At 36.3% G+C, this 26,104-nt stretch overlaps 2 protein-coding genes across 2 annotated transcripts; both read left to right on the top strand.

The window, feature by feature from the left end:
* On the top strand, positions 1–902 carry LOC133333032 (antigen 5 like allergen Cul n 1-like). The gene is made up of 3 exons (XM_061541367.1): positions 1–123; positions 182–576; positions 647–902. Exons 1-3 carry the CDS (start codon positions 1–3, stop codon positions 900–902), a joined length of 774 nt encoding a protein of 257 aa, XP_061397351.1.
* Positions 903–6,078: 5,176 nt separating this feature from the next.
* On the top strand, positions 6,079–6,981 carry LOC133333031 (antigen 5 like allergen Cul n 1-like). Its single transcript, XM_061541366.1, has 3 exons — positions 6,079–6,204; positions 6,262–6,656; positions 6,729–6,981. The coding sequence occupies exons 1-3, from the start codon at positions 6,079–6,081 to the stop codon at positions 6,979–6,981; spliced, it is 774 nt and encodes a 257-aa protein (XP_061397350.1).
* The last annotated feature ends 19,123 nt before the right edge of the window (positions 6,982–26,104 follow it).

Raw genomic sequence — 26,104 nt, 5'->3', positions numbered from 1 at the left:
ATGAAATTACTAACAAAGCTGCTAATTTTAACAGCTTTTATTGGCATTGCTACAGCGGTAGACTATTGCTCTCCTCGGTTGTGTCGAAAAGGCCTTACGCACATTGCGTGTAATAATAATGGGGTACATAAAACAAAAAATAAACCGTATTCAAATTTGTAATTATCAAAACTTCTTACAGACATTTTCCACTAACTGTCCAGCAGATGCTACCATTTCCGTAATAACACCCACAATACAGGACGTAATTGTTAGTGGACACAATGAAAAAAGAAATTTCATTGCGGGCGGAGGTGATGCCAACCACCTGTCAGCATGTCGTATGGCAACAATGCAATGGAATACCGAACTAGCCTCAATGGCTGAACTCAATGTTCGCAAATGCACGATGCAACATGATAAATGTCGTAATACAAATACATTTTTATATTCGGGACAAAATCTAATAACTATTGGCTATTATGGCAAAGCAAATGTAACCAGAATGTTCGAAAAGGCCATGAATGTATGGTACGATGAAGTGAAATATAGTAATATGGATTTTATACAGAAATATCCCGCAAATTACAATGGAAAGTAAGCAAAAATATTAATGTGGAGAAAAATTAGTTTGTATTTTAATTTTCTAATTCTAATTTGTTTGCAGAACTGTTGGCCACTTCACGGTAATGATGGCAGATCGCAATGTTCGTGTTGGCTGTGCAGCAGCACAATATTCCAAAGTGGGAGTTTCTTTTAAAATATTTTTAATTGCTTGTAATTATGCCACCACCAATATGATTGATTTCCCCATTTATGCTAATTGTAGTTTGGCGGCAAGTGGCTGTGTCACCGGCAAAAATCCTCAATATCCCAATTTATGTTCTATAGCGGAAGGATATAAAGTTAATACATGGTTTTAATTACAGACACTGATTAATTTCTGTAAAAACATAAATACAAATAAATATAGTTTTGATTGAGTCGAATAACCGTTTTATACAAAATGAAATTATTTACAAACGGAAAATATTAAATGATCAATACAACCGGAAATCGTGCGTCACTCCGAAAAGGTTTTGTTTGTCAACAAATTATTAATGCTGAATACCCTGTAACAATGAAGCCGGTGAGAATAGTATAGATCAATCAGTGAGCAGTGAGCCGGAGAAGAAACTAACTTTCTGTGGATTTATATTCGGAGCTTGGGCAATATTTCGCGATATTTGAACCATCTGGACCAATTAGACGCCGACAATTATTATTAATGTTCAGTACAGCCCTTCTAATTACTTGTCCAGATTCCCATCCCTTGTGTTGTGATCTTCTTATTCCCATTGGAGCCTATAGATCGACTCGAAAAAACACAAAAATTAAGTTTTCGGTCCACTTCATCACAATATAATTATCTGATCGTCACCGAAAATTATAGGCGTTATCCTTGACCATAACTGGAACTTCATGGAACATTTTAAATCGATCATTTCCGCCCTCTAGTGTGGTAGAGGGTTACTAAATAATATCTGAATACATAAGCAACTGTAAATGTTTAAGTGTAACTCCCACATCTGAGTACATACGACCATATAATTGGTATCAATTTAAAGGCCAACCACTGCCCTTGGATATACCAACAACTTTTTGGGTCCATGTCCTTCAGGTGTGTACCTATACGCCATAGAATACAAATTTTGTAATTTTTCACACAAAAGTCAGGGTCCAGTTGACCCGCTAAATATTGACCGATCCTTATCAAAACAGGCATGCTTATTCTTTGGCCCAATCCCCTTCTCTATGTATAAAATTCGCGATGCTTGGGTCATAATTGCGGCCTCTAGAACGACCAGAAAAAACGATAAAAAATAAGTATTTGGTCCATTTCATCCCCTAAATGTTAACCGATCTTTACCAAAAAAAAATAAGGGTCTTCATTGTGCAGAACCCATCCTACATGCAAAATTTCGTGAAGATTGGTCCATAACTGTGGCCTGTATCGTGTTTACAAAATATAATGGACAGACATGTCTAGATCGACTCAGCTAGTCGAGATATGACGATCGGTATACTTAAAAGTGGGTCTAGGACCAATATTTCGCGGCGTTACAAACTCTTGTGGCTGCACAAAGCTATAATACCCTGACAACATAGTTGTGTAGGGTATAATTAACCAGTGAAAACGTGGATAAGTTTGGAAATTTGTCATGGTAAATTGTTTGCTAGTGGGTTGTTCATGTCCTAAGAAGATTAATTACCAAATTTGATGTGGGCATCATGGTAAATTTTTAATAGGAATAGGTTGCCTTTTGGCAAATAGGGGTCTTTTTGTTCAGAATCCTGCATGCAAATTTTCATCATGATTGGCCCGTAACTGTGGCCTGTATCGTGTTTACAAAATATAATGGACAGACATGTCTAGATCGATTCAGCTAGTCGAGATATGACAATCGGTCTATGACCAATATTTACCCGTGTTACAAATTCTTGGAGCTGCACAAAGCTATAATACCCTGACAAGATAGTTGTGTAGAGTATAATAAGTTTTTCACTCCCCAAAGGAACAAAATGCCAAAAATGTACCAATTCGGTGAAAAATGGCACTAAAAATTAAAAATACCGGAAATTATTCTCTATCCTTTTACGGGGCTACATCTCTAATATGATCCTATATAGAACATTGAAAATGAGGCAGGACTTTATACGAGACCTATGTTAAAATATGGACCAACATCAAGTGGCCAACAGGCAAATATAGATCTGAGTCCAACTTTCGATGAAGAGACAGAAGAAGACTTTAACAGATATTTCGAATCTGAAAACTAATATAAAACCAAGACGAGAATCCTGAGTAGGAAGCCAACACAAAATATATATATATAATATATATATATAATATGAACCGATTTCAAAGTTGATACACCTGGGCCTATACTAACATCTGTACGTTTTGAAAAATGTTGTGGACATATTTTGGGTCTTTGGTGCATCAATTACTTAAAATCGGTCGAAAATATATATGGAAGCTATATCTAAATATAAACCGATTTCCACAAAACTGGCCACAGCTGTTTTGCCAATCGGCCATATTTTGGCACTTTGCTGCATCATTTACTAAAAATGTGACGAAAATAAATTTGGGAGCTGTATATAAATCTGAAACGATTTCAGGAAAACTTAATACACAAAATTCTACACTTAATTGAACGCGCTTTGCACAATTTCGTGAAAATGGACCAAATATAGGCTTATTGGTGAAATTTTTACTTTAAATCGGACAGCATATCTATATATCATTCCAGACTCGGCTTATTTACCTAAAATCGGTATATATGAAATATAAATCTATATACTAATTTAAGTACGCTGTGTAATGTTTCATCTAAATCGTATCAACATTGGCAGTTTGTTGTAGCATTTACATCAAATCAGACGAAATTATATACGGAGGGCTATATCTAAATTTAAACCGATATTCTCCATTTTCAAGGGTTCGTCCTTGGGCCAAATTAGGGACCTGTGCCAAATTTCAATCAATTCGGATCATAAATGCGATCTGCACTTTGTTTACAATTTAACATGGACTGGCGGACGGACATGCATAAATCGACTCAGAAAGTGATTCTATGGATATTGTCAACAGGAACCAGGTGCCTCTCTCGTTTCCTTCTGCCTGTTACAAACATGTGTACAATGTAGAGAATGGTATACGATCTGGCAAGATCGTTATTAAGCTGCCACAAATACTCAAACCCTGGACCAGTTCAGATTCATTCGGTTAAAAAATGGTCAAACTCATTAAAGTCCTTAAAATTACATGCACCGCTAGGCCAATATTGTTCATTATACTGCTCACCACACTGATTTCTCAGTCGATTGCACAAAATTGTAAACAAAGTAAAGGTCACATTTATGATCCAAATGATATGAAATTTGACACAGCTCATTTATTTGGTCCAAGAACGGTTACTATTGACAATGGTGAAAATCCGTTCATATTTCGATATAATAATAATTCTTTATTTAAAATGTTTCATTCAATACAGCTTGAATCTTTATACCCTTCACCATATATATTGTATATGTTTGTAACAGGAAAAGGAAAAAAACACATGGTGCCTTTTTAGAATATGCATAAAACTTTTTAATTCCATTTATGCATGTCCGTCCTCTGTCTGTCCATGTATTTTTGTGAGCAATACATCGCATTTATGATCCGATTTGTATGAAATTTGGAATAGGTCACTTATCTGGCCCAAGGAGCATTTTTGAAATTGGGAAAAATCGGTCGATTTAGATATATGATCCCATATATATTTTCTGAAAATGGTGTATATATTGTTCGATTTGCACGAAATTTGGCATAGCGTAATGAATTATGTCTAGAACGATGTGTGCAAAGTTTCGTGAAAATCGGTTCAGATTTAGATATAACTCCCATATATATGTTCATCCGATTTTTGGAAATTGGTGCACCAAAATCTCTGAAAATCATTCGATTTACACTAAATTTGTCATAGCGTACTGAATAAACGCTAGAATGACGTGTGCTAAGTTTCATAAAAATTGGTTCAGATTTAGATGTAGCTCCCATATATATTTTCGTCCGATTTTATGTAATTGTTGCACCAAAGTCCCTATATATCTTTCGATTTGCACGAATTTTTGTATAGGGTACTGAGTTAAGTCTAGAATGATGTTGCTAAGCTTCGTGAAAAGATCCACAGCTAGGCCGATTTACATAAAATCGGTCTAAAATATATATGGGAGCTACAACTAAATCTGAACTGATTTCCACGAAACTTAGCACACGTTATTCTAGACTTAAATCAATACGCTAGTCCAAAATTCGTGCAAATGAAAAGATTTCCAGGAACTTTGGTGAACCATTTACCTAAAATCGGACGAATCTATATATGGGAGCTATATATAAATCTGTACCGATTATTACGAAACTTAGCACACATTATTATAGACGGAATTCAGTACGTTATGCCAAACTTCGTGCTAATCGAAAGATATATAGGGACTTTGGTAATCAATTTTCTTAAATCGGATATACATGCTCCCATATATATCTGAACCGATTTTCGCGATACTAAACCCCCCCCCCCCCCCCCCCCCCCCCCCCCCACACAATTCACGATTTTAATTTTTCAAGATTTTCAATTTTCAATACCAATGCTTGTTTAGGTTTGTAACTTTGCACATATATATTTAAAGATTTAAAAAAGAAAAAAATAATTTACAAAAATAAATTGTTATTGTTTTGTTGTTGTTTTTTGTAATTAAAGAGAAGTCCTTATTTTTGATGGCGGGCATGTTAGCTACTCACTGGAACATCGGAATCCGAAAATTCCAACGGTGTTAGAAAGAGTACATGTCTGGTTCTCGTATGAACTAGGATTATTGACAAAATAGCGGACCTTTGAAAATATAGTTTTGGAAAATCGCCGATTTTTGACCAAAAACCAAGTTAAAAAATAAGGAAGATCTTCACCGATTGGCTTTATCCTAGTTCATACGATAGCTATACACTCACAGAGAAACGTGTAAAAATTTGGAATCGATTGGGTTATTAGTTTTTGAGTTATCTTGCCCGCCATTCACAAAAGAGAAAAACGCGTTTAAAGTTTGAGAAGCCCTTAAGCCGTCACTTGATGCTGACACAATAAATCGGCTATATCTTCAAGAGTTCTTGAGATTTTCACTTGAAATTTTGTAGGGACCTTCTTGACCTTCTTACAGGTTTTACTTGTTTTTAATTCAGTAAATATTATTGTTTTTTCTTCATTTCAAAATACGTCATATAACTTTTTATTTAAAGAAGAATGGTTACAAAACTAGCTACGGTTTCAGGAGAACATCTGAAATTGTTTGTATGTTCTAAATATAGGCTACCAAAAACATATGTTGTTTTTAATTTGTATTTAGTTTACATAAATAAAAAATTTATGGAAATTTTACGACAACATGTTGTTAAATATTTTCATGCGGAAGTCAACAATTGGGGGCCAAACGTATATAAACCATTTTACAACCTTGAAAAATCCATTCAGAATTGTTATGTTCCTTACAAACAACATAGAAGAACACTAGAAAAAAATGTTGAAAGTGACTTTGATTTTATTTGTAACCACCATAGTGGCCTTGGCTGCCGGCCAAACTGATTATTGCGATACCACATTCTGTCCTGATGGTATTAAACATGTTGCATGTGAACATAGTGGGGTAAGTAATTGGATTCTTTTTATTTTAATTTATATTTACATATATGTTTTGTTAAAGAACTTCTCCAGTACCTGCCCCAAGAATGCCGCCATGGTTGTCATTGGCGACAAACTGATTCAAATCATTTTGAAGGCACACAATCGGAAACGTCATGAAATCGCTAGTGGAGCTGTTCCAAATTTTAAACCCGCCTGTCGTATGGCCACAATGAAATGGAATCAAGAATTGGCCAAATTGGCAGCGTTAAATGTTCGCAAATGCGAAATGGAACACGACGAATGTTTTACAACGGTAAAATACAAGTATGCTGGGCAAAATTTGGCATGGAGATCCTTTGTGGGAGATATGAAAAAAACTGAATTGATTTCAGAGGCCATCGATGATTGGTACGCAGAAGTGGAGAATGCCAGTATGGATCATATTGATGCTTATCCGGATAATTATGCTGGACCGTAGGTTTCTACAATTCAATTAAAAAATATAAATTATATGTGATATACTTTTTTATTATGCTTCCCTTATAGTCCAATTGGCCATTTTACAGCAATGGTGGGTGAACGTAATATAGCCGTTGGTTGTGCTGCCGCCACATACACCGTCGAGGGTGAGACGTTTAAACGATTTTTGGTTGCCTGTAACTATGCCACGACAAATGTCATTGGCAGCCCTGTTTACACATCTTGTACTACTGCAACGGAAAAATGTGTGGTTGGTAGAAATACAAATTTTCCAGCTCTGTGTGGCCTCAAGGAAGAATATGATGTTAACACCTGGTAAATTTAAGATCGAAAATCTGTAAAAAAGCAAAAAATAAACAAAATTTAAATATATAACAATATGTAGCAAGATATTTGAGTTGCAACATCTCGAGAAATTCTTAAAATATATACATATATATACATATATATTTGATCAGAATAAGATTCTAAATCGATTTACAACTAGAAATATGTATTGATAGCTCTTTAAATGCTTCTTGTCAATCTTCACTTCAAATTCGAAAATTCTGCTTAATAACGTAGCCATTGCGCCAAAAATAAGGTCCGTCCTCGAAATGGAAGAAGCGTACGATGAAATTTATGAACACAGTTCGCAATTCGCAAATTCATAGTTAAATTGTAGACCAAACTGAAGATTTCTGACAGTGAAACAAAACACGAAACGTGCTCGAGCTGTTACAACCAGTGTTACTAAATATACTTACTTAGCTGCCTTGTTACAGAACGGTTGTTCCATAAGCCGAGCTTAAACCAGTAAGGAAAGTAGTAAAGTCGGACGGGGCCGACTATATGACACCCTTCACCACCTTGGGTATACTCAACAAATGAATCCTAAAGGACAAGTAAAATGAAATTGGATCTATAAACATGTCATTCTGCAGTCGATATTAAATTTTTCATTTGGTCAGATATAGAAGCTATATCTAAATCTGAACCGATAATTCACACATCATTCTAGACCTAATTCAGTACGCTGTGTCAAATTTCGTGCAAATCGAAAGATATTAAGGGACTTTGGTGCACTATTTGCATAAAATCGGACGAAAATGTATATGGGAGCTATAACTAAATCTGAACCGATTTTCATGAAACTTAGGACACATCATTCTAGGCTTAATTCAGTACGCTATACCAAATTTCGTGCACATCGAAAGATATTTAGGGGCTTTGGTGCACTATTTGCATAAAATCGGACGAAAATATATATATATATCTAAATCTGAACCGATTTTCATGAAACTTAGGACACATCATTCTAGGCTTAATTCAGTACGCTGTGTCAAATTTCGTGCAAATCTTTGGTGCACCATTTACATAAAATCGGACGAAAATGTGTATTATATATAAATGACTTTTCATGAAACTTAACATACATCATTCTAGACTTAATTCAGTACGCTGTGCCAAATTTCGTACAAATCGAAAGATATTTAGGGACTTTGGTGCACTATTTACATAAAATCGGACGAAAATATATATGGCAGCTATATCTAAATCTGAACCGATTTTCATGAAACTTAGGACACATCATTCTAGGCTTAATTCAGTACGCTGTGTCAAATTTCGTGCAAATCGAAAGATATTTAGGGACTTTGGTGGAAATATATATGGGAGCTATATCTGAATCTGAACCAATTTTCACGAAACTTAGCACACATCATTCTAAGCTTAATGCAGTCCGCTGTGCCAAATCTCGTTAAAATCGAAAGTTATTTAGGGACTTTGGTGCACCATTTACCTTAAATCGGACGAAAATATATATGGGAGCTATATCTAAATCTGAACCGATTATTCCCAATTTCAATAGGGTTCGTCCTTGTGTCAAATGAATGAGCTGTGACAAATTTCATCCAATTCGAATAATAAATGCGACCTGTACTTTGTTTACAATTTAACATGGACAGACAGACAGACGGACGGACGTGCATAAATCGACTTAGAAAGTGATTCTATGCATATTCTCAAAAGGAACCATGTGTCTATCTCGTTTCCTTTTGCCTGTTAAAAACATATGCACAAAGACATAATACCCTATACCACAGTGTGGTGAAGGGTATAAAAAGATTTCCAAGCGCGTCGGTCTTGTGCGCAAGTCCACCAATTTGGAAGACCACGTTCTAAGATGTTGTTTTCTACTTGGTCTTTTCATCTGATTCGTGGCCTTCCCCTTCTACGGGAACCATCAGTAGGCTCATTTTTATATGCCTTTTGAGCTGGGGCATCTTCATTCATCCGCACAAGATGGCCTAGGCACCGTAGTCGCTGCAGCTCAATACGACTGACTATGTCGATGTCCGCGTATAAATTATCGTGGCTCGTGGTTCATTCGACGCCGATATTCACCGTCGACGCAGATCGGCCCGTAGATCTTTCGGTGAAATTTCTTTCAAACACCCCAAGAGCTCCCTCATATGCTTGCGGTACTTGCGCAAGCAGATGAGGTAGCTTCTGATCCATATAAGAGCACGGGTAGTATCAGCGTCTTGTAAAGTGTGAGTTTGGTCTGGCGGGAGATGGCCTTGCTTTTGAGTTATTTGCTCAGACCATAGTAGCATCGGTTGGCCATCACAATCCTTCTCCGAATTTCAAAACTGATGTCATTCGTTTTACTTATGGCGGTACCAAGGTATATAAAGTCTTTAACTAACTCGAAGCTGAAGTTCTCAAGTTCCACAGTTGGTCCGAGTCTACAGGACGTCTTGCGCGTTGATACCATCAGCTTGGTCTTCTCGCCATTTACTGCCAGACCTACTTTAACAGACTCCTTTTCAATTTGTTCAAAGGTGGCTGTTACCGCTCGCAATGTTCGACCCATTATATCGATGTCATCGGCGTAGGCGATGACCTTTGCGTCTCGTATGACCTTTTCCAGCAGGATGTTAAAAAGATCACATGACAAACTGTCACCTTGTCTGAATCCTCGTTCGGTATTGAAGGGCTCCGATAGGTCCTTTCCTACTTTAACTGCAGATCTTGTGCCACTTAAAGTTATCCTGCATAGCCGAACGTAGACATGGCTTTAAACACCTCTGAACGAATGCGGCTTTATAGTCGACAAATAGGTGGTATGTGTCGATGTGTTTTTTCGTGGATCTTTTCCAGGATTTGGCGCGTGAACATCTGGTCAACGGTAGATTTGCCAGGTCTGAAGCCGCATTGGAATGGTCCAATGATGTCATTGACCATTGACTTCAATCGTTCACACAGCACACTGGATAGCATTTTATATGCGATGGGAAGGAGACTTATTCCTCTATAGTTGGCACATATCGTCTTGTCTCCTTTTTTGTGCATGGGACACAGGATGCTGAGGTTCCAATCATTGGGCATGCATTCATCTAGCCAAACTGTACTAAACAGCTGGTGCATGCTCCTGACCAGCATCTGGCCACCAGTCCTGAATAGTTCGGCTGGTAACCCATCGGTTCCTGCTGCTTTGTTGTTTTTGGGCCGATTGATTGCTTTTATGACCTCATCTTGGCTAGGTGGTATACACTCTATACCATCATCTCTTATTGGTTCTGGGGTATCTTCTTCAACGCCACTATTTGATACCAGAAGCTTTTCAAAATGCTCCTTCCAGATCCTCAACACGCTGTCTGTATCTGTCACCAGGTTTCCTTCTTCATCTCTACAAGAGGATGTGCCTGCACCAAAACCTTCGGTTTGGTGTTTTACTCGTTGGTAAAATTTCCGGACTTCATTCTGACACCTGTAGATCTCGATTTGCTCACGCTCACGTTTTTCTTGTTCTTTCTTCTTTTTTCTGAAAACACGTTTCTCCTCTCTCCTTTTCTCCCGATAATTCTCCATAACGTTACGTGTGGCTACTGTCTGCAGGGTTGCCCTATACGCTGCTTTTTTCACATCAGTAGCATTACAACACTCCTGATCGTACCACGTTATTTTGATGGTGGTTTTTGTTGCTTTTGCTGCAGTTTGTAGGGAGTGGGCAATTCTTTGCCATTGTGTTTCTATACTATTATCGGGACAATAAGTGCTTCCTTCAAGCAGATGGGTAAGTTGAGCGGAGTAGGCCTCGGCTACCTGTTGTGTTTGCAGCTTTTCGACATCTAGTTTCTGTGTTACATTAGATCGCACCTTTGTTGCTACATTAAGTCGAGTGCGTACCTTGGCTGCCACAAGGTAATGGTCCGAATCCGATATTCGCTCTTCGGATCGATCGGACGTCTAAAACACTGGATGATTGCCTTCCGTCTATTACAACATAATCAATTTGATTTCTCGTTGCTTGATCAGGAGAGATCCAGGTGGCCTTGTATATATCGAGATGCTTGAATCTGGTGCTGCTAACTACCATGTTTTTGCTGCCGCGAAGTCGATCAGCCTCATGCCGTTGTCGGATGTTTCCTCATGAAGGCTGAATTTTCCTACGGTGGAGCCAAAGATATTTTCCCTTCCGATTTTTGCATTAAAATCTCCTAGCAGAATTTTAATGTCATGGCCAGGGCAACGGTCATATGCTGTTTCTAGGCGCTCGTAAAATATGTCTTTGGTCTGTTCATCTTTATCTTCGGTCGGAAATGTAGAAAATCTTCGCTTTTATACTGATTATAACAATTCGTTCATCTACTGGAGTGAATCTGGAGACGAGGTCTTTTATTCTCCTGTTAACCATAAAACCGCAGCCAAATTCACGTTTCATGGCAGCTATAATACATGGCGTAATCGTCTGATTTACTTACGCCTGACCCTTTCCATCGCATTTCCTGTAATGCAATAATATCGGCTTTGTACTTCTTGAGTACATCTGTACAACATGCGCACATTCCAAGTGCAGATTCGCAGATCGTGATCCTTTATACGTTTGAGGGGGTTGTCAACATTAGGGGGGGTTTGGTTTTCTTTTTCTTAGCTTTTTCATAGTAGGCAACTAACCCGACGCCTCGCGGTACATATTAGCTCACTATTTCATCGGGTGATGAGAATACTTTAAAGGGCCGGAACAGAAACTACCAATTTTGCATATATTTCGTTACATCAAGAAGACGGGTATGATTAAATCGACATTTAGTTTTATTGTGATCAGGAATATATACACTTTATGGAATCTGCGGAGGGAGGTTAAAAAAATTGCATCGCGCAATGTCAGACTGTGTAAAATGACCCCAGGATAAATGTCGAAATACACCAAACAATACATTTTCGGGACAACATTTATTCTGGAATGCAAAGCAGAATATACAATTACTAAATGGGTACATATTCAGTCGTATCTACCATACTATAAGGCACCATATACACTATCTTCGATGATAAATATTCAAATTTTCATTATTGCGAAAATATTATCTGTTGTACGTCCGGGTTTGTCATCAAAATATTTTCAACTCGAACGAACAAATATGTTTGCATGACTTTTAATTTATATCTTTAATATGTGTGTTTAATTAATAGAATTGGAACATAACATAGGAATATTCATGAAACCGATCTTTCTTGTTTATTCAAGTGCTGAGTACAGAGTTCACAAATCATATATCATAAACAATTTTTAAAAATTGTCAAAATAATTAAAAACATAAATATCATTGGGATTCTTAATTTAGAAAAAAAAAACAAAATATTAGTAATATTTAAGAATAAACATTCTGTCAGGCAAAAACAGCCGTTTCGGAAGAAACCCCGCTCTTGAGTAAATTGTAACAAAGTAACTTCGTACAAAAACATGGGCCTCAGACTCCAAAACTTTAGTTAAATTCAAGCAAGAACTAGCTCCACATAGTATTCGGAACAGCATGAGGTCGAGAACTATTCTAATATTATGTATTGCTATGCATTTGTTAAGTATCGCCTTGGCGAACTATTGTGCGGCAAATTTATGTCCTAACGGCAAGAAACATATTGCCTGTAATAATAATGGGGTAAAAGGAATTTCTTCTACGTATTTTCAATTAAAATTAAACTGAGGTTTTCTACCTTTTCAGAAATTTGTTAAGACTTGTCCAAAAGATGCTGCCATGGTACAAATTGGATCCAAATTGAAAAACATCATAGTCAATGCTCACAACAACAAACGTAACATTATCGCTGGCGGCAAGGTGGCCAATTTTAAGCCAGCCTGTCGTATGGCCTCAATGAGATGGGATCCTCAATTGGCCAAAATCGCATCGTACAATGTACGACAGTGTAAAATGGCCCACGACAAATGTCGCAACACACCAAAGTATAGATTTTCGGGACAAAATTTATTCTGGAAATCATTCACGGGTAAACCGAATAAAGCTCAGCTAATGCAAGCAGCTGTCAATGCCTGGTATGCAGAATATAAAAATACTAAATGGGCGCAAATTCAATCGTATCCACCCAACTATAAGGGACCGTAAGTTTAAATAAAGGTTTTAAAAATTGGACGATTACTAATAACTTTGTTTGAATTTTTTTAGAGCCATTGGCCATTTTACTGCCATGATGGGTGAACGTAACATTGCCGTGGGTTGTGCTGCCTCCACCTACTCCACCAAAGGTGTTAAGTATAAAACGTTTTTAGTTGCCTGCAATTATGCCACAACCAATATGAATGATAAACCCATCTATAGAGATTGTGCAAGACCAGCTGTCCAATGTAAACGGGGCCGATATTGTACACATATATATTGTACCATATATCAATTGTATGTCAATGTTCCTTCGAAGGAACATGAGTATGGTCTTTTTGCAACCTATGATAAATTTAATTTCATTCGGGCAGATTTAGAGTAGTCTGCGTACCAATGGACAAATTTATGGAAAACGATTTATAGCAAAAAAAAAATTAATTTCAGACACCCGTTCGAAATAAATATGGAAGCTATGGCTGTCACAATTGATACGTTGTGCAAATCGGACAAAAATTAGGAGTTTGGTGCACCATTTATCTAAATTAGGATAATAGGACACATCATTCTGGAGTAGATTCAGTATCCTATGACAAATTTCGTGCAAATCGAAAGATATATAGGGTCTTTGGTGCGCCATTTACCTTAAATCGGACGAAAATATATATGGGAGCTATATCTAAATCTGAACCGATTTTCACGAAACGTTGCACACATCATTCTAGGCTCAATTCAGTACGCTGTATTAAATTTCGTGCAAATCGAAAGATATTTAAGGACTTTGGTGCACAATTTACCTTATTAAATCGGACGAAAATATATAAGGGAGCTTTATATAAATCTGAACCGATTTTCACGAAACTTAGCACACATCATTCTAGGCTTAATTCAGTACGCTGTGCCAAATTTCGTGCAAATCGAGAGATATTTAGGGACTTTGGTGCACGATTTACCTTAAATCGGACGAAAATATATATGGGAGCTATATATAAATCTAGGCCGATTTTCAGGAAACTTAGCACACATCTTTCTAGATCTAATTCAGTACGCTGTGCCAAATTTCGTGCAAATCGAATGATATATAGGGACTTTGGTGCGCCATTTAGCTTAAATCGGACGAAACTATATCGAAATCTGCACCGATTTTCTCGAAACTTGGCACACATCCCTCTGGACCTAGTTCAGTACTCTGTGCCAAATTTCGTGCAAATCGAAAGATATATAGGGATTTTGGTGCCCTATTTATCTTAAATCGGAGGAAAATATATATAGGAGCTAAATATAAATCTGAAACGATTTTTCTCAATTTCAATAGGGTTTGTCCTTGGGCCAAATAAGTGACCTATACCAAATTTCATCCAATTCGGATCATAAATGCGACCTGTACTTTGTTTACAATTTAACATGGACAGACGGACGGACATGCGTAAATCGACTCAGAAAATGATTCTATGCATATTCTCAAAAGGAACCCTGTGTCTATCTCGTTTCCTTTTGCCTGCATTTACACATGGTATAATAATAAAAGGTAACAGCAAGTGTTGTTGTACAAAAAACGATACAACAACCACATGGAAATTTGTTGTTGTAAGTTCTACTAGTGTCAACTCATTTGACAGAAAAATGTAAACAAACAAACAAATTATCATCAAATTATTTTTATTTTGAAAATGAAATATTTTCGAATCCTCAAAATAAAAATTGAAAAACATGAATGAAAATCTATCAAATTTGTATTTCTATCGCTTCCACATCTTTCCTTTAATTGAGCCATTGCCATATATATGTGTAACACGTATGAAAATGCTGGGAATAGCGAGTTATTTCTTCAAGAAAGATTTGCTTCCTCAAACTTTCCCAGCAGGCAGATTGAGTAAATTGAATACGGGAGCACATTAATAAAGAACAATTTCAAATTGTATGCGTTCCCAATTTTCCTGTTGGGTGATTTTTAAAAACATAATTTGTCAAATTCATATCGACACTAGTATTACGTTGGAATCAAATCAGCTGGGATTTGCTGTTACCTTTTATAATTGTACCATGGCATTTACATTACAACTTTTTACAGGGTTGACCTACTCTATGAGGATTTATATGACAAGTATGCAATGGAATTGACAACTGAAACCCACTGGGTTAACGAAATCCGGTACAGTGTAAACGTACTGTTAGCTATAAAAAGGCATAAAACATGAAAATTCATATTTTCGTCCGATTTAAGGTAAATGATGTACCAAAGTCCCTATATATCTTTCGATTTGCGCGAAATTTGGCATACCATACGGAATAAAGTCTAGAATGATGTGTGTAAAATTTCTTGAAAATCGGTTCAGATTTAGATATAGCTCCCATATATATGTTCGACCGATTTAATGTAAATAGTACAGCAAAGTCCCTATCTATCTTTCGATGTGTGTTCATAAAAATGGTAATGCAGTTGATCAATTCACAAATGCCATTTAAACAACCAAATACGTACATATAGTCATTGGTTGAATTTATTTTTATATTTATACCCGTCACCACACTGTGGTACAGGGTATTATGTCTTTGTGCATATGTTTGTAACAAGCAAAAATAATTGAGATAGACCCATGGTTCCTTTTTAGAATATGCATAGAATCACCTTCTGATTTATGCATGTCCGTCATAAATTTTAAACAAAGTACAGGTCACAGTTTTGATTCGAATTGGATGAAATTTGGCACAGCTCATTTATTTGGCTCAAGGACGAACCCTATTGAAATTGGGAAAAATCGGTTCAGATTTAGATATAGCTCCTATATATATTTTCGTCCGATTTAAGGTAAATAGTGCACAAAAGTGGCTATATATCTTTCGATTTGCACGAAATTTGGCATGACGTACTGAATTGAGCCTAGAGCGATGTCTGCCAAGTTTCGTGAAAATCGGTCTAGATTTAGATATAGCTCCCTTATATATTATTGATTGATTTTAAGTAATTGACGCACTAAGGAACCAATATATGGCTGATAGGAACAAATCGTACTGAAATTAGTATAAATTAACTTGTGACAAGTGACAAGAAATTGGTTCATATTTGCATATACCTTCCATATATATTTTCGTCCGATTTTAAGTAAATGGTGCATTAACTCCTCATGTTTTTCAGATTGACATGTAATTTTGCACAACGTACATAATTTAGCATAGAATAGCGTAACAAACGAATGGCATGTTTATGGATTGATCTTAGTCGATTCACATTTAGATAAGTATTACATATTTTAGTTCATCCAATTTCATGTTAATGGTCTTCTTTAATATACCCATAGTGGTGAAGGGTATTATATAGTCGGACCCGCCCGAATTTACTACTTTCCTTACTGGTTTTATTATAGAATGGAACCTGAAGATCAAGAAAGTGAACAAAGTCCCGAGAGGTTTGCTGTCGCGTTCTTGAATTTCTCTAGTTTAGAGAAATTCATGAAAAATTTAGGGTTGATTAAAATAGTAATTGTCGTAGGGAATGCTAATAAAACAAATAAATAAAGCAAAAACATAACTAAACTAAGAGTTTTATAAACAAACACTCTATTGTTGTTATATATTTTAATTAATTTCCATTAATTTACTTAATGGTGTTAATTTTTATTGGGAAGTGGAAAACATCGTACGTCTGCGACAATATGGTTTAAAGCTGAAAAAAAAGATACAGAGAAATATAAAATATCATTGGATATAGTGCTACAAGGGTATTCAACGCGATAACAAATAAGAACCAGTGAGCGGAGCAGTATAGTCGGACGGGGCCGACCATACGATACCCTACACAACTACCACGGAACTCAATTTTTCTGCGGATGTATATTCCGAGCCTGGGCAATATTTCGTGATATTTGCACCCTCTTACCCGATTGGAGGTAAACAGCACCTCTTCCTTACACTGAAATATTTCCCGAATATTACTAGTATTCAGTACAGCTATTGTTCAGTACAGCAATTGTCCTTACACTGACATATTTTTCGAATATTACGAGTATTCAGTACTGCTATTGTCCAGATTCCCTTCACCGTGGGATGTGTTGTGATGTTCGGCTTTCATTTGTGGTCTATAGATCGACTCGAAAATAACACAAAAAATTAAGTTTTCGGTCCACTTCATTCCAAATTAATTATTATCTGGTCATCACCGAAAATTATAGGCGTTGTCCTTGACCATAACTGAAACCTCATGGAACATTTCAAAGCGATCAGCGCTATAATTCCCCTCTGTAGAGTGATAATATACGAATACGGAGATACCCGTAAATATTTAGGTGTAACTCCCACATCCGAGCACATACAACAATATAATTGGTATTAATTTAAAGGTCAATCACTCCTCTTGGATATAATAAAAACTTTTCGGGTGTATGTCCTTCAGGAGTAAATATCTATGCTATAGAATACAAATTTTGTAATTTTTCACACAAAAGTCAGGGTCCATTTGACCCGCTAAATATTGACCGATCTTTATGAAAACAGGCATGCTTATTCTTTGGTCTGATCCCCTTCTCCATGGAAAATTTCACGATGTTCGGGCCACTATTGCGGCCTCTGGAGCGACTAGAAAAACGGACAAAAATTTAGTATTTGGTCCATTTCATCCCCTAAATATTAACCGATCTTTCCCAATAACAATAGGGGTCTTCATTGGCCAGAACCCATCATACATGCAAAATTTGGTGAAGATTGGTCCATAACTGTGGCCTGTATCGTGTTTACAAATTATAATGGACAGACGGACGGACGGACGAACACACATGTCTAGATCGACTCAGCTAGTTGAGATATGACGATCAGTATACTTAAAGGTGGGTCTAGGACCAATATTTCGCGGCGTTACAAACTTTTGGGGCTGCACAAAGCTATAATACCCTGACAAAATAGTTGTGTAGGGTATAAAAATCAGTAATAATAGTATGAATTGTTATATACATTTTCAGAACAATTGGCCACTTTAGAGCTTTAATGGATGAGCGTAATTTTGCAGTGGGCTGTGCTGCCTCCATTTATTCTACCAAAGGTGTTACATACAAATCATTTCTATTTGCCTGCAATTATGCCACAACCAATATGTTAAACAAGCCCATCTATAAAGGTTGTGCAAAACCAGTTGGCCAATGTAAAGCTGAAGTATCCTAACTTATGGTCTACCAAAGATTCGTACAATGTTAATAAATGGTAGGATCTCAAAATAATTGTAATAAGTCTTGATTTAGATTAGGCGAGTTTACTTGCGGCAAGTCTTTGTTTGTAGGAGAGAGGGGCAAGGGGAATAGAAATGAAAAAAATTGCTCGTACCGACAATTTTCTGACAATTCGTTTTGTGTATTTCGTATTTGTTGACATTTTATATAGATTTAAATGTGAAAAAACAACAAATAGAAAAATATTTTGGAAACCGAATTGCCTTGTATAAACGCATGAAGCAAGTTCAAAAGAGAACGACAAGAATTGCCGCAAGTAAACTCGCCTAATCTAATCAGGACTAATATATAAAAATAAATTCTAAGAAACTTGCTGATTAATAAAATGAAATATTTACTATGCCGAAATTTGGAGCCCTAAAGAGATACTTATGGTACCTAACATATGGTCTTACCTAAACCAATTAAAACAAAGCGTCAACCAACGCCCACACTGAAATATAGTTCCAATCGATCACACGTATTTGGACGTGATCACCTCCTTGGATGCGGAAGGACATCATCTAAAACTCCTGCCTTTCTATGTGTCGGACTCATGGTTGCAATGCAACTCTACTTGGAACAGAAACTCTCCCCGGCATTTTTGGAGTAAATCACCCAAAGGAGCCCCTGACACCCGTGCTTTCTTAACTATTTCCAGTTGAACTCCAAACATTTCGGGATTGATCGCTCGCAGACTATAGCCTCTGCTCAACTTTATCGCTGAGTTTACCACCATTAGAACTATTAGTTATAGGCTATAGAGCCAACATATTTCAGTCAGCAAAATCTGCTGACAGTTTTGCATGTGTTTTAGCTTTTTTAATTCTAGACCAGCTTTTCTTTTAAAGCTGTGTATTCAAGTGCGGAATATAGTCAACCTTGGGCTTACTTTCCAAAATACATGTTTTCATTTATACATATATACCATGGTACATACATACATATATTATTTGACATTTAAATAAAAAACAAACTTAAAATAGTTTTACGAAATTAACTTCCGGATGAGGAATTGCAAATAAATAATTAAAAACTTCTACATAAAAGATCGTATATTCAATCAAGCTCCGAGTAAGGTCTAGAACAGTACTAGTGGGGATTTAATACATATTTGCAATATAATGAAAATATATTTTCTATTCATATTCGCTATTGCGAAATTGTTAAGCTTGGCAGCGGCTAACTATTGTGACGCATCATTGTGTCCGGCAGGTGTTCAACATGTCGCCTGTAATCACACTGGGGTAAGCCACCTCAAACACTTATTTTATACAATAATTACAATGAAAACGCCGATTTTTTCAGAATTTCGATTCAACCTGTTCCAAGGATGCTGCCATGGTACAAATCGGACAAACGTTGCAAAACGTTATTGTCAATGCTCACAATAACAAACGTAATTTTATTGCTGGCGGCAAAGTGGCCAAATTTAAGCCCGCCTGTCGTATGGCCACAATGCGATGGGCTCCTGAATTAGCTAAAGTAGCATCGTACAATGTACGCCAGTGTAAAATGTCTCATGACAAATGTCGCAATACACAAAAATATAAATTTTCTGGACAAAATTTAGCCTGGAGATCGTTTACGGGAACGCCGAATAAACAAGAACTCGTAAAAGCAGCCATTAATGCTTGGTATTCGGAAGTTAAAAACACCCAATGGCAACAAATTCAGTCATATCCTGCAACCTACAAGGGACCGTACGTATATCTATGAATCATTTTCCCACAGTTTTTAATAATTCTTTGTATTTATAGAGCAATTGGCCATTTTACAGCCATGATGGGTGAACGGAACATTGCCGTGGGCTGTGCTGCCTCCACCTATTCTACCAAGGGTGTTAAATATAAGACATTTTTAATTGCTTGCAATTATGCCACAACCAATATGATTAATAAGCCCATTTATAGAGGTTGTGCAAAACCTGCTGTCCAATGTAATGCTGGCAAAAATTCGAAATTTCCAAATTTATGCGCTCCCAAAGAAGCTTACAATGTTAATAAATGGTAACATCTCTGACTATATATTAATTAAAGAAACTTTTTATGTAAGAAAATAAAAAAATAATAATTTTCCTTTCCAAAAAAAAAAACCAGTAAGGAAACAGGACTATTAACATGAAATTGGATGAAATAAAATATGTGATATTTATCTAAATGTGAATCTACCTAGATCTATCCATAAAGTATGTAAATCGACTTCAAACAAATATAAATAGGTCATCCGTTGGGCTATGTCGTCTGTACTTCTAGAAAACGCAACTATGTAATTCTATGCTCAATTTTGTACGTTGTGCAAAATTTGATGTCAATGTGACTAACATGAGGAGTTTGAAGCCCAATTTACTTGAAATCAGGCGAAAATATATATGGAAGCTCTATCCAAATATTAAGCGATTTCAAACAAACTTGTCACAGGTTAGGTTATACTAATTTCAGAACGTTTTGTTCCTATTGGTTCCTTGATGCGTCAATTACTTAAAATCAATCTATTATAAAAGGGAGCTTTATCTAAATCTGGACCGATTTTCACGAAACATGGCAGACATCACTCTAGGCTCAATTCAGTACGTTATGCGAAATTTCGTACAAATCGAAGGATATAAAGCGAATTTGGTGCACCATTTACATGACATCGGACGAAACAATATATGGGAGCTATATCTAAATCTGGACCGATTTTCATGAAACTTGGCAGACATCATTCTAGGCTCAATAAATTACGTTATGCCAAATTTCCTGCAAATCGAAGGATATATAGGGACTTTGGGAAATCGGACGAAACTATATATGGGAGCTATATCTAAATCTGGACCGATTTTCACGAAACTTGGCAGACATCATTCTAGACCTAAAAGATTAGGCTGTATCAAATTTCGTGCAAATCGAAAGATATATAGGGACCGTTTATATTAAATCGGTTAAAAATATATATGGGAGCTATATCTAAATCTGAACCGATTTTTCCCAATTTCAAATAGGGTTCGTCCTTGAGCCGAATCAGTGACCTATGCCAAATTTCATCCAATTCGGATAATAAATGCGACCTGTACTTTGTTTACAATTTAACATGGACAGACAGACGGACAGACGGACGGACGGACATGTATAAATCGACTTAGAAAGTGATTCTATGCATATTCTCAAAAGGAACCATGTGTCTATCTCGTTTCCTTTTGCCTGTTACAAACATATGCACAAAGACATAATACCCTGTACCACAGTGTGGTGAAGGGTATAAAAAGAAATTGTGATTCTAGACCATAGAAGGTCTTAGGGTATTCATTCCATAAAAGCCATTCAGTTTCACATATAATATAATCCTTTTAGATCTTTTACATAAAATGGAAGACATCGGATCTTCCACATATTAAGATCATTTATTGATTCATCAGATCTGCTATAGGCAAAATACGTTATATAAATATTCTAAAGTCAATAGTCCGGAGTCCCGAGATTTTATACAAAAATATTAGCCCTTTATATATTTTCTATTGACAATGGAAGCCCTTCAGGTTTTCTACATACCAATATCATCTAGTGACAATAGAGATCCTTCAGGCCTGCTATAGACAAAAGAAGCCCAATATATATTCTATAGGCAATAGAAACCCCTCAGGTGTTATACAGAAAATAGAAACGATTTAGGTATTTTATTGATAACTAGCATACGCCCGCAACTTCGTTAGCGAATGTAGGAAATATTTAATAATGTATTAACATATTATTTTATTTTTAGATGAAACTGCATATGTCTAAAAAAATAATCCACACATTAATATCGACCAAAAATTAATTTGAGTACCATTTAGTACCAAATTTCATGATTCGAGCTCTAAAGGTTTACCCAAATCCAAATTTTAACAAATTTTCATTTAGCACACATTATTTCCATAAGTACCCTCCAATGCCAAAATTCACCCACCCACTATTGGTTCACCCATAATTCAAATTTTACCAAATATAGTACATAGTTGTACAAATTTCTAAAACTTCCTACATACCCCAATCCTACACCCTCAAAGTGATCCTAAATCGAAGTTTGAGGATTCCAACTCTATAGGTTTACCCACAATTTAAATTGTACCAAATTTAGTATGTAGGAAGTTTTTGAAATTGGTACTACACCAATTTCCAAAACTTCCTACATACCCCAATCCTACACCCCCACAATGATACTAAATTCAAGTTTTAGGATTTCAAGTCTATCGGATCACCCACAATTCAAATTGTACTAAATTTTGTACATAGTAGTACCAATTTCCAAATCTTCCTACATACCCCAATCCTACACCTCCACAGTGTTCATAAATCAAAAGTTCAAGATTCCAACTCTTTCGGTTCACCCAAAAAATTAAATCGTACTAAATTTAGTAAATAGTAGTACCAATTTACAAACCCTCCTACATACCCCAATCCTACACCTCCACAGTGATCCTAAATCAAAATTTTGGGATTCCAACTCTATCGCTTCACCCACAATTTAAATTGTACCAAAATTAGTACACTTAGTACAAATTTCTAAAACTTCGTACATACCCCAACCCTACACCCCCACAGTGATCCCAAATCCAAGTTTCAGGATTCCAACTCTATCGGTTCACTCACAATTCAAATTGTACCAAATTTAGTACACAAATTCCTGACTCCAAATTTCATTGTTCCCGCTCTATAGGATCACCCAAATCCAAACTGTTTGGTCGTAAGTCACTCGAATTCGTTCGTTTAGAATTTTACAAAAACAGGCTGTTATAGTTCGAATTTCCTTTGCTACATCTATTCTACACTCCATCAGTGGTCCTCAATCCAAATTTCAGATTTCTAGCTCTACTGGTTCGCCAAATACAAATAATAACCCAGCCTTATCTGTCACCTTTGAACCAAGAGTGACACTCACCCAAAATTTCAAGATTCTATCTTCAGCCGTTTCGTTTGGGCGTTGATGAATCGTTAAATCAGTCTGTCAGTCAATCACTTTACTCTTTTATTAGAATAGATTAAATTTGTACCAAATATAGTACCATATAGTACCTTAATTAACACTCCAAATTTCAAGTTCTAATTTGCAAAAACCCTTTGGTACATCTATGTTACACTCCATCAACGACCACCAAACCAATTTTCAGAGTTCTAGCTCCTCCAGTTCGCCAAATACAAATGGTATGGACTTTTATCGACAACACAAGCCATCCACATCTTCTATTGAACCATTACCCATTCTTTAAGGGTTCTATAGGCAATAGAAAATCTTCCGGTTTTAAATGTTTTTACATCTTCTAATAAAATCAGTCGTTCAGGTGTTCCGACAACACAAGTCTTCCAAGTCTTCTAGAGAACCCTTACTGGTTATCTTTAGACAATTTAAACCCTTCAGGTATTCTATAGATAATGTAGGACTTTACGGCCTTTTAAAGGCTATAGAAGCCCTTCAGTTGTTATTAGCTTTTCACGTCTTCTAATCAAATAACTCCTTCAAGACTACTTTGAAGGGGTTATATCTTTAGAGAACTTCCGCAGCTTAGTGTGTGACAAAACCCATTCCTATGAAACAGAACAGAACCTTCAGCCATTTTATTGTAGAGGCTCTTCAGGTCTACTATACGCAATAGAAGCTCTTTTGATCATCAAGTCTGCTGTAGAAAAAATGAACAATTTAAAGCTTCTTAATGTTCTCTATAAGTAGTAGGTCTTCTGTAGGCAATACCAACCCTTCTGTATGCAGTAAACGAACTTCAGGTCTTCTCTAGGCAATATAAGTCTGGTGTAGACAAAAAATCTCTTTAGGTCTTCAATGGACAATGGAAGACCCTAGCGCCTTTTGCAGACAACTGAAGTCCTCAGTTTTTCTAACGACAACAGAGACTCTCAGGTCTTCCGTGAGCACCAAAAAAAAAAACGTTCAGGTATGACCTGCTATTGGCAATCGAAGCCCAGTCTTTACAGTCTTCAGGATTTCAAAAAAATCATCAGGCTTCTCTACAAATTCCCTATTTGAATGTTTTCCAATAACAAATTTCTTCATATCGAAATTTAGAAATTTTACACACATCGTACTGAATTAAGTCTAATTCAGTACGCTATGCCAAATTTCGTGCAAATCGAAGGATATATAGGGACTTTGGTGCACCATGTACAAAAAATCGGACGAAAATATATATGGGAGCTATATCTAAATCTGAACCGATTTTTCCCAATTTGAATAGGGTTCGTCCTTGGACCAAATAAGTGAACTGTGCCAAATTTCATTAAAATCGGATGACATATGCGACCTGTACTTTGTTAACAAAAATACATGGACGGACAGACGGACATGCATAAATCGACTTAAAAAGTTATTCTATGCATATGATCAAAAGGAACTATGTGTCTATCTCGTTTCCTTTTGCCTGTTACAAACATATGCACAAAGACATAATACCCTGTACCACTGTGTGGTGAAGGGTATAAGAAGAATTTGGTTCAAGAACCCCAAAATACCGAAAAATGGTGGGTACCCTTATATGGGGGCTACCCGAAAAAATTTACCTATATTTATAATTTATAGTAGAGAGATTTGCTCGAGAACTCGACATACTAAATTACAGTCAATTCGGTCGAAAAATAAGATCAGAACTCCCAAAATACCGAAAATTTGGGGGTACCGTTATATGGGGACTACCAGAAAAACTGGACCTATATTTATAATTTTTAGTGGAGTATTTTGGTACCCAATAAGAACCCAATGTACAAAATTTCAGAGAATTCAGTTATAAAACGAGCCCAAGAACCCGAAAATACCGAAAATTGGGGGAACCCTTATATGGGGGCTATCCGAAAAATGGACCTTTATTTATAATTTTCGGTAGGGAGATTTGCTACCCAATAAGAACTCAAAGTACCAAATTTCAGCGAATTCAGTTAAAAAACGCGCTCAAGAACCTCAAAATACCGAAAATTTGGGGGTACACTTATATGGGAGCTATGCCTAAACGGGGACCGATTTTCTCCAATTTCAAAAGGGTTCGTCCTTGGGCCAATTAAATTGTTAACAAAAATTGTTAATAAATACACGGACAGACGGACATGCATAAATCGACTCAGAAAGTGATTCTATGCATATTCTCAAAAGCAACCATGGGTCTATCTATCCCTAAATATTAAAGAATCATTGCCTTCTTCTTTGGCCAGAACCAATCCCACTTGCAAAATTTCGTGACGTTTGGTTCATAACTGTGGCCTGTATCCTGTTTACAAAATATAATATACAGACGGACGGATCGACTCAGCTAGTCGAGATATGATAGGTATACTAAAAGGTGGGTCTAGGACCAACATTTCGCGACTTTACAAGCTCTTGGGCCTCACAAAGCTTTAATACCTTGACAACATAGTTGTGTAGGGTACAAATATGATCCTTAAGGATACATGTGGTTGCCATTCATTTTTGTTGGACCAATTTGTTGTTTTCGACAATGATCATCTTAAGTGTGTCCAACTGTTATTTATGTTTATTTCAAATAACATTTATACGAAATAGGCCAATTGTCCATATTGACACACAGAAGATTGTTTTTGTTTATTCAAGTGCCGAATATCATACGCAAAACGTGATAAATATCGAAACAACACATTACCAAAGTTTAGATTATTTTGGAACTTCTTAAAAATACGATTCAAGCATATTAGAACGACTATTTCAAAAATATTTGAGCACAAATATTATTTTAAACTTCTATGCAAATATAGTTGTGCCGGAAATACAAAAAATTGGAACTGTATACAAAACCGAGTACAAAAAGTACCAATCTTCAATTCAACTTGGACTAAAGTTCAGCACACAAGACTAGACGGATTTCGATAGTTGTAAAACAAACACGAAATAAAAT

The sequence above is a fragment of the Musca vetustissima genome, unplaced genomic scaffold, assembly GCF_032173495.1.
Source record: "Musca vetustissima isolate MV318-11 ecotype Yass unplaced genomic scaffold, APGP_CSIRO_Mvet_v1 utg8901, whole genome shotgun sequence".
Classification (NCBI taxonomy): Eukaryota; Metazoa; Arthropoda; class Insecta; order Diptera; family Muscidae; genus Musca; species Musca vetustissima.
Note: the sequence above shows the minus strand (reverse complement) of the source record. Positions and strands in the feature narration are given on the sequence as shown.